Source organism: Atta cephalotes (genome assembly GCF_000143395.1).
Source record: "Atta cephalotes unplaced genomic scaffold scaffold00008, whole genome shotgun sequence".
In the NCBI taxonomy this organism is placed as follows: domain Eukaryota; kingdom Metazoa; phylum Arthropoda; class Insecta; order Hymenoptera; family Formicidae; genus Atta; species Atta cephalotes.
This window is the reverse complement of record NW_012130072.1, coordinates 7,052,848-7,070,264: the sequence shown is the minus strand read 5'-3', so window position 1 is coordinate 7,070,264 and position 17,417 is coordinate 7,052,848. Positions and strand designations below refer to the sequence as shown.

Sequence of the window (17,417 nt, the reverse complement as noted above, 5' to 3'; positions counted from 1 at the left end):
GTAAGAAAGATAGAAAAATTTATTTTTGCAAAATAAATTTGTAAAGTAGTAAAGTAAGCAACCTATTTTCTTATAATGTATACCTGTTATTTATTAACGTTTATAGATATTTTTAAAGATTCTTTCAATCCTTAATTTTTATGTAAATCAATGTAATCTAATAATGAATTAATGGAATAAAAAATTTACAGTAACAAATCAGAAATATCGTTTGAATATTAAAAACAGCCGAGATTCACAAAAATAGTTTTATACGTTATACATAAAAAAATTCGGTTTTTCTTTTTCACAGTTTCACTAATAATGAAATTATAATTTTAATAAACTTAGTTTTCCATCACGCGACGGAAATGATAAAAAATATACGTCAATCATTATACATTTGGTTTATAATATTAAGTTGATTTAAACTGCAGAGATTACTTAACTTTCACCAAAATAATATCGGGATTTATAATGAAAAATATTAAGTTTATAAAAAATAACATTGTTTTTTTAACAATTTTATTTTAAATGTATTTAAAAGTCACTTTTTGAATACAAATTTATAATAATAATTTATAAATAAATAGTAATTAGCAGATTTTTTTTATAATTACATCAGTTCTTAAGCATTCTTTTTATGCTTTGTGAATAATTATTATTTACATTTTTATTTAAAAAATATTTTCATATTGCTTTTGAAATTTTCATCGTTGCTGTACTATACTTTTCTCTATCTAAATAATAATATTAATCTTAGAAAATGAGTCATATAATCAATTGATAAAAATGAGATGTACAGAATAACAAATCCTATTTGTTGCAATATTGTTGTTTGAAATAAATGAGAAAAAAAAATTACTTTATAGTGATGCTTTATAGCAGATAGTATATATCGCTTCCTTATTTCAAAAGTGACACAATTTTAAAAAACATAATTTTTGAATTATTGCTATGAATGAGTTAAATAAACATTCTATCAATAAAAAATCAGTCATCAAATAAGAAATCATTAAAATCGTGTTAAAACTCAAAAAGAATAATTTTTTAAGAATTGCGAACGAAAATATACAAAAATGACATTTGATTATGTTAAAAATATATTCTTTTTGTAGATATTATTTGATTAGTCAATAATTTTCTGTCAAGTTAAATAGTTTTATTTCTTTTCTGAGAAAATTAATTTTTGTAGTTGTGTCACTTTTGACGTAAAAGATAGCGATATGTATAAAACAAAAAGATAAATTCTGATACACATTTAATAAACCTGTTAAGAAACGATATAATATTTTCTTTTTTTCTTTATCCCTTGCTTCTTTTTTCTCTCGCTCTCTGATTTAATATTTAGCAGTCAGAATATGAGGAGTTGAGATGTTTTAGCGTCGACGCGCGACGCGAATAATCCGGCTCGTGTGATATCCTTCGCACGGCACGGCACGGCACGCAGGTGTAAACAGCTCCGAGGATCTTGGCCGCGGTACGGGACGCGACGCAGCCTCTTGCAGACTCCTCGCGTCCACTGGAGCAGCCAGAACACAACGGCGTCCTTCGTCGCCGGCGTCTCTGCGCGGGATCGATCGTAAAGCTGAAGGTGGGGCGGCCGGAGGGGCGCGTCATCGAATGATAGCACTCATTCGGGCTGATGGCCGTTTGGGGAAGAGGGTTGTCTGGTCTGTAACCTGGGGGTGGCCCCACGTAAACCTCGAGAGGGGTGGAAATCGGTATTGCCGACACGGGGCGGTGTTTCAACCCCCGTTCTCGTCACAGGGATGGTTCGGCTGCTAGCGAATCAGCTTCCACATGGAGAACCCTCTACGAAACGCAACCCCTGCGAGTCAACCACGGCCACACCCACGCTCCTACCCGCGGCACCGGCGGTTATTGAATTAAGCTTATCATTTGATTTTGAGGAGACCCACCAGTCGGTCGTACGGGGCGCTCTTAAGCGGGCCGGAAAACTTCTTCCTATCCGCGGTGTAATCGCAATAATTTGATATCGCTGATCCGATTACGCATCATAAGCCGCTATCGAGGAACCGGCGGCCCGGCACGGTTCCCGGTCTCGCTCTCTGAAGCGTCGCCGACGAGAGAGCGGCGTGCCGCTCCTACCGCTCGCGTCTACCCGGGTCTTACCCGCGGTAAAACGAACGAACGGGCCCAAGAGTTCGGATACTAACGGGCCCGGATAAGTTGCGCTGCTAATGTCACCTTCTCAATTTCGCATTCATCATCACAGCCATACGTTTTCACGCGCAATCAGTGTCTTTTTTTTTTCATAAAGTTTACAAGAGACGCATTGTACTTATCTCAGAACAAAACATCAATGTGTTAGATATCGTGACTTTTATCGTGGCCCACCATTGATTTTTTTCGAGTGCATTCGTTCGAGACTGTCACGCGTGTCCCTTAATTATTGTCACCGAAGTGTAAAGAAACGACTGTACTAAGTGCCATCGGAGTAACGCAAAGTGGATTTACTTGCAGCCAGGCCACGGCATTATGGACTACTCGTATCTGAATCAGGCTGCGGCCGCAGCAGCGGCCGGCTTCGAGGCCTCCAGCTGCGCTCTGGCCGCCGGTGAGATGCAGTGCAGTTACGGAGACCTGAGCTCGTGCTCGCAAATGAGTCAAGCGGCCTATCGTTACACCGCGGCACGAGCCGCCGGATATCCCGGTAATGCTGCCGCTGCTGCCGGTGCTGCGGCCGGTGGCACGCCGCTCACGGCCCATCACACTGCGCACCCCCATGCCCACGCGCACCATGGGGCCCACTCGACCCCCTGCTCCGTAATGGCCGCCAGGTCCCAGGAAGTCCATCGGCACGCCGCCTCCATCTTCCCGTCGGCTATCAATCTTCAGAGTGAGTGATGTTTGAATCTATTTTTCTCAAGTACTCGATCATCTTAGCTATTGATCAACGTACTTTCGTCTAATTTCCGGATTATTAGAAAGTAATTATTAACTTTGCAATTACTACGATACTCAAAACTTTAATCCAACTTGTTTTATCAAGTATCAGGAAGAATTTGATATCTACTCTTATTTTTTAAATAATTGATTTTATTATTTACAGTTATTTGATTTTATTGTACCAGATTTTCTAAGAGAAGATTCTGAAAATGATTTTCAAGATTAAATTTTACGATTTTTGTTAAAGGAAAACTATTGAATTTAGACTTAAGATTTTGGACACATATTTTTTCATTTTTTTACGTTTAAACTATGTATATGAAACTTTTTAAAACTTATTCTCAAAGTTATAAATCGCTCATTCTGTTTTAAAATAATTGTAACCACTAGTTGAAGGAGTCTATTCATCCGAAACAAACGAATCAATAACATTTTAAATTTGGAATTCATCATTTATTATAAAATCCTCAAAATTTTCTTTTATTGAGAAAAACAGTAAAATTTTTTTTAAATCAAATGTTTATGTTTTTTTAAATCAAGTGTCATGCCATTTTGTTAAATCTAATATAATTTTCTTATTCTAATACGCATAATAACGACATTCATATTCAAAAAAATTTTGTTGGTCTTTATTTATTTCGGATGATTAAAAGCTTTTGGCCAATGTATACTTTGCACACATTCGTTAAATATTGACCTACATTCAATATAGATAATTACGTACATGTATAATATTTGCTAATGTTATATATTGCATACGTTGGCCATATCGTCTGGAGGCACCTTAAGAGTCATCCAGTTATGTCCAACATCATTTTAGTACAAGATGTACATAGTGATTTATAATTTTTAAAGTATTGACTTACAGACTTTAAAAAATGTATACACAACATGAATAATATGTATTTAAAATCTTAAGTTTCTATATTCAAGCTTTTTTTTTAAAAAATTAAGATTAAATTTATCTTGAAAATCGCTTTTTAAACCAAAACTTTCCTTTTTAATGACAAATTCTTCAGGAAATTTGATGTCGACTCTTCTTTAATAAATGAAATATCGATAGTTTTTAAAATGATGAATAAGTGTAATGAAAGACTTTTCTCCGTATTAAAATTTGGTTACGTAAATAGATATTCTAACTTTCTTTATTTAATTTTAGAAAGTTTTATTCAGCTGTTTGATTAAATATTTCATATTAAATAAAGCTTTTAATTATTAAAAATAGAAATGTTGAAATAAGTTTATAATATTTATCTCCCAAATTTTTTTTTATAGAAATTGATTTTATAAATTTGAGCAATTTAAAATAATGCGTAAAATGGACAGAATTTGTGTAATAATTCACGAAAAATCATACATATTTGTACAAAATAACGTACATCACAATATATACACATAGTATGTTACGTAAAAAAATTACGATTAAATTGAAGAAAATATAAAGCATAATGAAACATCATGAAATTATCTATTATATTATTATATAATAGAAAACTTGTTACATTTATATCACATATAATTATCTAGTTATCTAATAATTATTCAAAGTATCTTATTAAAAACATAATTCACACGTTATTTATTTACGCTGGAATATTATCTCGAACTTAAAGCTTCTTTGTGTTGTATTAAATGAATCAAGTTAATAAATGGAAGTTAATAAATAATATCGTATATTAACGTCAACATGTATATTGTATATTAACATTGACCATAATAAATAATTCATAATTCCGACTGTAACATGGCACTTACACAACAAGAGCTCCTTTATCCTTGCGTCAATCCGTCGGTCTATGAACGTGCGACGCTTTGTTATGTTTGTTCCGGCGATTTAGAAGGGGCTAAACATGTCACACACGAGCAGGGAACTAATCTCCCTTCGTCCTAGTTGATAATTGATCTCGATTGAATTCAACATCACACATGTTGTTTCGGCACGATGCGCGCAAGAATGTCACGCAGATATATTATGCAACATAGTATCTGTCATGCTTCAATTAATATTTTATGAATTCACTGAAGGAGCCAGAAATATAAATAGCTACCAAAGCGAAACTGTCATAAGGATATATGTGATATCAATAGTATAAGTTAAAACACTTCTACGAATATATCTTTACGTGATTATTCAAGGATTAAAAAAAATTAAATTATTTGTTTTTAAAAGAATAAAATTGTTATTATGTTGATTTTATATAATTTTTTACGTAATAATTTTTACGTAATAATAGGTTTAATAGAAATTATATATATAAAAAGTGTATATTTTTTTTTGAAAACAAAGATATATGGGATATAATAAATATTATTACGGGAAATGAATTCCATCCTGTTTATTGTGTTAACAAAATTTTGTACCTGTATTAAACAAATAATTGGAAGTGCAATACATATTCCCATCATAATCGTTTTAGTGTTATTGCTATGATTACTAACATTTTTAATCTTTTAATATATGTTTATTTTTTAATCATATAAAGATTTTCGATATAAAGAAAGTTTGTATATCCGCACATATATGTCACAAAAATAAAGAAGATTAATTGAAAAGTTATTTTTTTTAATTATAAAAATAATTTTTGCATTTAATATTTTTCTTAATCTAAAAATAATTTTTGTTATAATGTTTTTTTTTTATAAAAAGTAAAATTGTTATGTACAATATTTTTGATATAATCAGATACAATTTTATACATTTTTATTAGAGATGGCAAGTTACATATATTACTTATAACACCATTATCGTTATTTTTGTATAATAGTAAATAAAATTTGGTAATGATGTTACAATTTTTCGTAACGATGACGATGCTAGAATTGGAATAGTCACTTAATTTTAAAAGTACAAATTGTTATCGCATCACATTACGCATTTCTCATTGATAATAATAACGAATTATAATAATGATTTAATAACAATGTTACAATTTTCATGACACCAGGGAACAGTTACTTTTTTCAATGAAAATTGAATGTATGAGAAACGCGTAATGGTAACAAGTTATTTTCAAAAGTGACTCTTATCATTATCTTAGCATTATCGTTATCATGAAAAATTATACACCGTTATGAAATCGTTATTATAAAAAAATAATGTAATAGTAATGGCGTTATACGGCATTACTTACCATAATTATTATTTGTAACTATATGTCAGCAATTTTTTCTCAAATTTTTTCAAATTTTACTTCTTATAAAAAACAATGCAGAAATTAACCTTCTAATTAATCTTTTAATGTTTAATTATTTATTCTGTACATACGCATGTATTTATATTTAATTATATAGATTTTTTTTATAACACCAGGTTGTTCTGCTGATATTTATGTGAGAAAATAAGGACTCTTATTTTTTTTGATATGTTTTGTGTTATCATATTTTAATTGTAATTTTAAGTTTTATTATTATTACATTATTATTATTATTATTGTTATTGCCGTTGCATAATAAACATTTATTTTATTTTATTTTATTTATCTATCAAACAAAAAAAATAAAAAATCAAATTAAAAAAATTACTCTATCTCTCTACATTTCGATTATTTTTATCTTTATTTCTACATTTCTAATTTTAGGTGGTTTGGGATATAAAGCTTACTCAGGACATGATGGCCTCGCGGAGAAGAGAAAACAACGTCGGATACGAACGACATTTACGTCGGCCCAACTGAAAGAATTGGAACGTGCATTCCAAGAGACACATTATCCAGACATTTACACCAGAGAAGAGATTGCTATGAAGATCGACTTGACGGAAGCTAGAGTGCAGGTTAGTCCGTTCTTTATTTTGACACAATTATTCTTTGTTCTAAAATTTTTTTGACAATAGTACACAAGAAAGAGTTATTGTTACAAATTACCGATTTTAAAAAGTAACATGTTACAGTTACAATTATTAAGAAGCAACGAGTCGTTATTTTTCAGTCAATTTTTTATAATTTTTTGCATTATTATTTTAAATATAAGAGTGTTACACATTTCTAACATTACTAAATTATTTTTTATTGTTACAATAAATATTCAATTATGCGCTATATTATTTATAATAATATGTATTTGCACTTGGAAAAATTGGGATTAATATTAAGACATGTTTACGTACAAAAAAATCCTAGCTATAATAGCTTAATTTTTAATGCAGAGCAGTGAAAATGATAATAGTGTAAATCACTTTTTTCAATTTATCGACTTGAGATCATTGGTGCAATCTACTGAAATATGAATTAAAAACTTTTTGTCTCTTGAAATTATAATTACTCCATCTTTCCATATACATAGATATTTACAGTAATAATTACAGGGATAAAAATATAGTCTAATCACAAAAATTAATTGATGAATATTTCATTTTAATCAATTCATGGCTATGTTTGATTTGCTTACACGCTATAAGCTTTATTTTATCTTTATCACTCCTTATATACAAAAAGAAAACAAAATAAAAAATTTACAGCGTATCCAATCCGAACGCATATGTTGACGAATAAATTTTATATAAAGTACATAATTTTCAAAGTAATTATTAAATTAGTTACTAGCAAAAACTATAACTAAATTAAGTTACAGTTACTGAAAAAAGTAACTCTAATTGTAACTTTGTTATGAGTAACTTTCCAATCTTGATATTGTATACAATTAAATATGATATTATAAAAGCTAATAGCTTTATAGGAAACATTTAAGAACTAAGTCTCTATTCTATAACTCTTAACAACAATGTCGATGTCATTACGATGATCATAAGTTTTATACATGGTAAAAGAGTGTGGTAAAAACACAATATAAATGGTACTGATATTGTCTTTAAGAGTATAGAATAAGAGCCTCGGTCATTTTGCATAATGTAAAGAATACAATAAGCGAAATAATTTTTTACTGTTATTGGAAGAAAATATTCTTTTTGGATTATATATAAAATTTTGCATTATACATATCGCGTAGTTTGCTTCATCTGCGCAAAGAGAGGGTTGTTGACTGAAAGTTGAGGGTGAGCAGAAGTAGTGTAGTGTAATTACATTACAGACTCCATTTTCGTTTTCATGGCTGCACCTGCAGGTCGCAAGCTGATGGATTATATGTCTAATACGCGTGACGGATTATCATGAACAAAAGATAAACGACGAAGAATTGTACAAACATTATTGTAAAATTATTTCTCATACGTATGAAATTACGTTTAAATAATATTTTCTCTTTTGCCGTTGAAACGAGTAAAAGTGTAATGATTCTTTTTGTGAAAAAATTTCTCTTGTTATATCTTATTTATCTTATAATTCGCGGATATTTAATCTTAATATAATTCGGGAGATGTATGAGAACATTTCTGAATTTATAGTAATTGGCGGTAAACATATTAAATATTCTTAAATGTGACAACTGAGTCCAGGAAAATTGTTCTCGTTTTGTGCGATTTGATTTACACCAATTTTCAGATCATTATACGCGCATAAATCAAAATGTATTTTTATGATATGTTTTCAAACTAAAACAATCCTTATAAATGCTAATCTTTTTAAAAAATTTTAAGTACCTACTCTTAAAAATTGAAACTTAAGAAACTGTGTCTCATATGATTATTTAATTTCCAATATTAAAAGTAATAAATATTGAATACGCTTGTTCAATTCTTATCACGTTATATTAATTCCAATAATCATTTTAAATAAAACTCAAAATCAGACAATCGTATTTCATGCTAAATATGCCATAAGAATATGGATTCAAATTATTTCTAAATAAATCCAATAAATTAAATTATTATTTGTACAAAATTAACGAAAGAATTTTATCATTATACGATCTTCCTTGAGCATATTTCGTAATATATTATAATTCGAAGATTCTCAACGCCGTAAGAGAACAGTTGCCATTTTCGTTTTTCATCAGGTCCTGTATATAGCAAAATCGGTTACATTTTATAAGGGATAAATTTACATGATCTCTTGGACACACTAATACTTCGTATTAAGATCGGGAGCTATCTGTCACAGCTTGCCGAATTCTCTCTACCTATCGTACACATCCATGACGTTACCTGCTCTCCGCTAGGACGCAGGTGTCGCGAGAAGGACAGGTGAGGTACATGTACGGTAACGCGATTAGACAGCTTTCCAGACGCTAACGGAGCCTAAAGTTAGACTTCCCGACTGACGTGCATCACTTAGCGCCGCCGAAGTACCTCTTTGCCGAATTTCATTCAGATTATCTAGCGCGGACGAGGAGTGCGGACGATTTCATTGGTTTCCAGCTTGGAGAAGGGAGCAATAAATTTAATCTTATCTCGAAGACGTAGGCGCGGATTAATATAACGTTTGCCATCGACGATCTCGATATTATTACACGGTAAGATTAGGGATGGCGATTCGACGACTGTGAAACTAAATCACTCGCTATTTGCGGCGATGACTTGATATTCCAACGCGTATAATCCACTTTTGCACGATGAGTGCGATTATCTTGGCGACGGCAAGTTACTTAAGCTGCCATTAACCCCTTGACCCTACAGCCCTAACCATTGCAGCTGTGTTGATCAAAATACGAAAATCTAGGTAGTTTTGGTTGTAACTGTACTATATTTTAATCGAATTTAATGTTTTCTTTTGTAAAATATCTTATTTTTATTAATTTTCTTAAAAAGTAAGCATTTCGATCAACCAGTATTATGAATATAATATTAAATTATACATTTACATACATAAAATATATGTGATTTATAAATTAATAATATATTTTTCTTGAATATTATTACTATGTACCTAGCATAGTTTGATATATCCATACTTTGATTAAATCATTTTGTGTTTTTTTATATTTAGTAATCTTCTGTTCATGTATTTTTAGTTTTGGTATTTTAAGCAACGCCAGAAAGATGCTAAGATACAGAATTTTATTATCCAAGGTTAAGGCAAAGAAAATTATATGTGCTTGACCATTCGTCATGTCTCAATTAATATTTCTTTTGTAATTTTTTTTGTAATTTATATTGTATATGTTGTAATTAATAAGGTATTAGGAGAAAGATATGGGAGAATGCATTTGAAAAAATAAAAAAAATTGTTTTTTTAATTATTTTACCAATATTAAAGATCGTTAAATTAAAATGTCTATTAAAAAATCGCAGATCGAAAATCATGTGATCTTCAAACTTTCTAAGTGGAAATAAAGCTATTCAATCTATCTTGAGAAGAGAGTGAGAGAAGGAACCATTTCTGGGACGTCGATATCCGACATAAAACTACGTACTTTATTTTTATGAGATTCTTTTTCTATTCATATGAGAAGATTTACATGCACTTTCTTAATATTTTTAAATATCTTGTATCCATTTAAATCCTCTTTATTCTTTACTTTTTCTTTTTATTTTCCTTTCTTTCTTCTTGTTTCAAGCGCTTTCCTATTCCTATGCTATTTATTCCTGTGCTAGTTTTAAAATTTTTATGATATTACATTTTATGATATTTTCTATTCTATTTTGTATACAAGGCACATTAGGAATTTTCTTTTTAATTTGATTTAAACCATCTTTGGGTAATTTAACTACGATAATAAGGATTAAAATCAGCTAAAAAGGTGTACTTTTAAAACAAATGTTAGTAATCTCATCTAAATGGCAATTGTGTATTGTGTTATGCATCATCGTACATGTTCGTGTATCATGAACGAGGACCGCGCAATAATGAAGCGCGAGATAACTATTAATACTCTAGTAGTTTGCGGGTTCGCGGCGCGACCGCCATCTCTGGTGAGGTTTATCCTCCCGCGGTGGGGTAAGTCCTTTGTCTGCTCGACTTTGCCCTCCTCCATTCTGACAGGACGTACGGTCCCTCAAGAGTTTCCTCGTCCCTTCATTCGTGATTCGTTCGTTCGCTACTGCGAGTTATCCTACCCCCGCTGTCTTCCAACCCTCCGATTCAACCCCTGCGCCGCTACCTCCATCCCTCTCAGCCCTCCATCTCGTCGATGGCGGCTGCTCGATAAAATTTTCTCCCTCTCGCATCGTGAGAGTCATTGCCTTCCTCCATCCACCCCCTCCTGTACATCCTGCTTCCAGGATACTTCCTAATCGGCTGCCATTACTACCCCTATTTTCTCTCGCTATCTATAGTTTCACTTAGTGCAAAGTATAAATTAAGTTACGCAGGAATGTTTCCGTTAACTCTTTTCCTTGAACATTATCTACCATTATTTCTCCTTCTTCATATCTCATTTAAGATACTTCTTAATCAGCTGCTATTATTATCTTTATCTTACCTTTCTACTTTTATTTAGTGCGAAATATAAATTGTGTGGATATGTGTTCGACAGAGCTTTATCCTGAAGAATTATCTACCTTTATTTCTTCTCTTTCATACCTCATTCATAATGTAATCTAATTAGCTGCTATTATTACCTTAATGTTCTTTTACTATTTAAAGTTTTACTTTTAGCTTGAAATATAAAGTAACGTTTCCGAGATGACTGAGCAAAGCTCTATATAATAATATATCATTGTGAACATTTATTGATCTCGTAATAACATAAATACTTTATTTTTTATTTTTGATAGTTAAGGACGTTTTTTTTTTTCGAGATCTTGGAGTCCTAGATTATTCTAATATAAATAAAAACAAACGCGTCATATACTTATAACCTAACACTATATTCTGTTTCCAAGCATTCGAATATTAATTTGCTTTATAATTATTTATATTTTTATTTTTATTTAGATAATTATTTTCATTTTTTATTTAGAATGTGTAATAACATCACTTTTTATTTTAGTTACGATCATTACATAATTGCAAAATTATTATTAATAAAAGAAGTAAATCAAAATGTAAATATTTAATATAGGTATTATTAAGTATTAATTAAATACTTAGTGATTATAATTGTTCATATGTAATTTTTTACACAACATGACAGTTATTAAAATATTTTATTTCAATATTTTATTTTCAGATTCGCGAATTTGTCAATGACATAACACGTTTAAATCTCATTTAAACGTACTTGTTAAGTATCAATAAATTTATAATGTGTTTGTAACTATTATATTGTACTATTGCTTTTTATATTAATTATAAAAAAATAAAATATCATTTTGCATTTCAAATTAATATATTATTCAGATTATTCAGATTATTTTTATCTATAAAGCTTTAATCAATTTCAATAATAATCCAGCAGTGAGAGACAGAGAGAGAGAGAGAGAGAGAGAGAGAGAAAGAGAGAGAGAGAAAATCTAAAAATTACGAAGTATTCCTTTTATAATATATTCTTAGTATATTTATTAAGTTTAGCAATGCTCATCATTCTTTTCTCATTTCTGTAAGCAAATTACATTAAATTTGGCATTTATGGAATAACGCAAAACGAATATAATGCTGCTATATTCGATAATCGATCGAGTGTGATTATGGCATAAAATGCGACAGTATGGCATCTTAAGAAGAGATAAAACGTGCTAGATCGTATTACCTTGCAACAACAGAGGCTAGCTCTAACGGATATCGGAATTCTAGTTGGCAGCGTTAGGTAGGGGCGCATAACTAAGTCAGCGTGCTATTGATAGTCGAGATTCTCTCGACGCGCGTGTGTTACACCGCGTAGAAATATCCCGTCTCTCGTCGTTGGCGCGGCTGACATCGATAAAAATATCCGAAAGATGATTGAATTTGTAACACTATCCGTTGCATTATGCAGCGACTATAACTTGATCGTCGCATACAAGATCGGCTGTTCGTTCGCGGTACCGAAAACGGCGAAAAGAGTATTATCTCTGTAGAAGTGACACTTTCGACGGATATGACATAGAATATTGAGAAGAATATTAAGACGTGATTGCGATATCGATATCAATATCACAAACACAAATTTTGAAATCTTTATGAAAATAATTAATTACTGTCATCGTAATGTATTATATAATACTCTATCTGATTTTATTTTACTCTGTGTTTCTTTACAAATTTCTAATTGCTTTCAAACTTTTGAATGGTAGTGTATATATTCGGCGTTTATGTTATTTTCTATTATTCACATTTTTTATTCATTATCTTATTTCAATTTACAGTTTTAACAACTTATTAATTATTATTAGTTTTATAAGTTCTTTATTTTTTTATACTTTGTTGATCTTTTTGAAATTAATATTTCGTGGAGTATTTTAAAATATATTTTATTAATAATCATTAAAATTATATCAGACGTATTAAATAATTTGATTTTAAAAGATATATATATATATATATATATATATATATATTCTTTTGTATATTCTTTTATATATCAAGATGAACAGGAATTAAATATAGTATTACTATACCAACAACAACCCTTACCCTTTACCCGTATTCTGAGGGATGCGCTTGAATTAGCACTAATATTTTATGATAGTATTAATGTCCTCTATGCAATATTGATAAATCACCTCTGCGCACGGACCATAACATGCAATACTATATTAAAATGATATCTTCCGTCGAGATTATTATTCGCACTGTCGAAAACAATTTTTGAATGAAGATGCGTTAAAAAAAACGTGTTACTCGTTTTGACACTCGTTGATAACAATTTTGCTCGTTCCAGGTGGAAGCGAATATTGAAGCGAATTTGACAGAAATGATCGCGATATTCGAAACCACTTCACTAGAAAAACTTGTACCCATGTGATGAGACAATTAGTATCCTGTTATAGATTCAATTCTTTTGATTACTGTTCAAACTTCAAAAAATGTATAACAATAATTACGTCTCACACTCATTCTTTAGAATAGATTGTAATTTTTCATTCAATCCTTTTATCATTGTTTCATAATCACATTAAATTTGTGCAGATTCATTCTTCTATTCTTTTATTCAAGAAGAATACAAGAATAGAAACTCTAATAATACGTTTTTCTGATCTTCTCAGATTTTTAATAGAGTATAAAAAAAGAAAAGAAGGAAAGAGATTAAATTATTTTATATATTATATATTTTTAAAAATATTATTAAATTATAATTATTAGGTATAATGTGAAAAGATGAATACTTCCACATGTATAATTTTCTTTTATTTCTCAAAATCATATCATTTTTGTTTGATGGAGTTGTATGCATTAGGTTTAACAACGTCTACTCAATTTTATGCATAATAAAATATGCACAATATATTAAGAATTTTTATTTTAGACCGCATATATGAGAAACACAATTAATATTAGAAATTTAAAAATTCGACCTATTACGGTCGAAGCTGAATCTTCTTTGCTTTAAATAATTCAATCTTGAACTACTACATTATATATGTACTTGCATATACTATATTGTAGTCTTTTCAAACTGTGTGCCGAATTATTTTTTCTTTATTGTACCGATTGCGAAGAATATTACCAAGGCCTGGGTGGTCTAATAGTTTAGGACGCTCGTACGGAATATAAGAGATCCGGATTCAAGTCCCGGCCGAGGTAATATTTTTTGTAATAAATAATTTATTAATAGTTTCAACATATTAACATCTTTATAATACGATACTTGATGGTAGTATCAAATTATTAAAATTGCTTGTCAATTTTCACGATTACTAGAGTAGTTTTAATCGCATTTATAAGTCCGGAAAAACAATTCGGTGCGTAGTTTGAAAAAACTACAATGTGGTATATATAAGTACATATATAATGTATATTAGTAATTCAAGATTGAATTATTTAAAGCAATGAAGATCCAGCTTCGTAATAGGCATTTTAAATTTTTAATAAAATATTGCATTTGCTTCTTAAAGAAAATATTCGCCTCTTTCAAATGATCATTCCATGTTTTATTCTGGTCGCGTGATATACAAGATTTCTCAAGATCGGTGATCTTCTCAGCTCATCTATCTTCGAAGAAGCAGTCGTGAGTCATTCAGTGATTGAATTATACCTGTGGGTCTTGCTCTATGTTTCCATCTTCCACACCGCTTATCGGCAATGAACGTGGCGCGAGATTAATCAGCGCTGACCCATATCTCCTCCCGATTGGACCGATGCCACACAATACAAACTGCACACGAAGGGACGACGAGTTTCTGATTAGCCGGACATTTGTTCTTGTCGATTTAAGGCTCGTTAATACAACAAATGTAATCACATAACTGCAAGTGCAGCATCCTAACATAGAAAAGCGGAGTATCTCTTAAAAACATATAATAATATGATATAAAAGTTGAAAGTGTGTGATTTTTATATACAAGAAAGAAGTTTCAAGTGTATGTACTCCAAATATAATTTAAAATTACTTTATATGTTTATATCTAGAAAAATAATGTAAGGTATATTTTAGTTTTTAAAATATCTCTTATTTGATTTATTCTAAACATTTTATATATATCACCATCATAGTATAATTGCGATGAGCTTTATGTGAATGATACTTAATGTATTTTGTGATACTTTTATCGTTACACATGTCTCATTGACTACTCTGATCGTCGCGTGGCGGCACGTTTTGCTACTCTGAGTCACATGTCATCCAGTATGAATTACAATTCTATTAACGTAGTAGAGCAGCGGAGCTGTGCATAATACGTACCAAAGCTGATCTCTCTTGCATTCTCTCTCTCTCTCTTTCTCTCTCTCTCTCCTCTCTCTAAATTGGGATATCAAGTGCGCAGATGTAAAATTGCGAAGGGAGCGAGGCGGCAATAGCGTTCCGATATGGGACAGGCGATTGAAGTTGTGTTTTTCGCCACTAACGAGATTAATATTCAGCGAGCATGTCGATGTGCGAAATGGGTGAAAAACATAGTTTTTGAAAAAATCAACTGCGGTGTTTTATACTGGGTAAATGACGTTTGTCGATAGCATTAATTAACGGGCATTCGTGAAAAAGTAGTTAAAATTTTATTAAAGAAAAGTCCACTGGAAATTAAAACCAAAAGAGTAAAGTAAAAGAGTATTTTTAATATTCCAAAAAGGGAGTTTCTTTGATAATTAAAAATATATTAATATTATTTGATATATATGAGATAAACATATATTGGAGAACGCTTTTATAGAGGTTTTATGAATAATAGTTAATTATTGAAATTAATATAATTATCATTTTATACATTCGAAAAATATTTAAAAAATAATATTAACATAGTAGAGAAGTTCTAGTTGTTATAGGTGCAAATAGTTTTACTGAATATAACTCATGATGTTACTAAGTTTTTAATCAATCAATAATTTATTTTCATTTTATAGTATATATTAATGCTACATATAAAATAATTAATTGTAACAAGATTATTGGTTGTGTATATGATACACAAATAGAATATGAAATTATTTAATATTGTAAATTAAAGGATAAATTAAAATCTTATTATTAGAAAAAGAATAAATGCTTTATTTTCTAACCAATTCTTTAGAGAAACTCAGTTTTTAGAATTAATGATAATAATTAAAACAAGATTTTTTAGAGATAATAGCAAAATATAATTATATTAACTGTAAATAAAGAATATACGATTCAAAAGAGACATAATTAATGATAATAATTAAAACAAGATTTTTTAGAGGTAATATCAAAATATAATTATATTAACTGTAAATAAAGAATATACGATTCAAAAGAGACATAATACACAATATTTAACATAGATAAAAAACGATTACACTTTAGTTTTAATAAAAATATTCAATTTATATATAATATTATAAAGACTAAAATCAATATATAAACTATATAAACTCTAATCAAGATATAACTTACGATCAATTGATTGATACTTGAACTTTAACGTGTTATCTAAAGTGAGCGTTCGAGAGATGAAGTTAAAAATCAGATAGGGCAATCTCGAAGTCTCGGGAGTTATATGCGCAGTCGAAAAATCAACGTAAATTTTCTTCCGTCCCTCAGTGGGATATGCCGCTGTCAAGTAAAACAAGACATTCCCCGGTGTCTTGCGAGAATGAAGGACATCGCAAGTACACTTACGATTAAGGGTTTGTTCTGGAAGGGACGAGAAAGTCCGGGAGTCAGGCATAAAAATTGAAAAAGAAGAAAACGGGACAGGGAAAGAAATCGAAAGAGAATAAGAGATAGAAAGAGAAGAATGTAAGTGAAAGAGGAGGGACAAATGCTAGAACAAGAGAGAATTTTAAAAAAGATAGAAGGAGATGTGAAATCTAAGGGATACAGGTAAAAACGAGACAGGAAAGAAGTCACGGTTTTAAGAGAGATGGGAAAAAGGAAGGAAAAAGGGATGCTGAAACCTTAAGACAGTTAAGAAAAAAGAGAAAGAGAGAGGCATAAAAGAAAAATGAATACTTAGAATGAGAAGCGATTGTAAGAGAAAGAAGTCTAAGAGATAGCAACATAGAGGAAGAGAAAGAGAGAATGAGACAGGAAAGATGAACAAAGGGGAGGATGTAGGGCTGGGAACGAGAGACGATTCCGGGAGTCGAGGGGTTGCTGCAGTTGGTGGTACAGAGGGATGTGTGTGTGTGTGTGTGTGTGTGTGTGTGTGTGTGTGTGTGTGTGTGTGTGTGTGTGTGTGTGTGTGTGTGTGTGTGTGTGTGTGTGTGTGTGTGTGT

The 17,417-nt window shown here is 30.6% G+C and overlaps 1 protein-coding gene across 1 annotated transcript in view; it reads left to right on the top strand.

Annotated features, from left to right (window-relative positions):
- The first annotated feature begins 2,481 nt into the window (after positions 1–2,481).
- The window catches only part of LOC105627300 (paired mesoderm homeobox protein 2B-like), a 20,025-nt gene continuing 5,089 nt past the window's right edge, over positions 2,482–17,417 (top strand). The window contains exons 1-2 of the mRNA XM_012208586.1: positions 2,482–2,842; positions 6,471–6,664. Coding sequence (XP_012063976.1) covers positions 2,482–2,842; positions 6,471–6,664 — 555 coding nt within the window. The remainder of the gene's footprint in view (positions 2,843–6,470; positions 6,665–17,417) is intronic.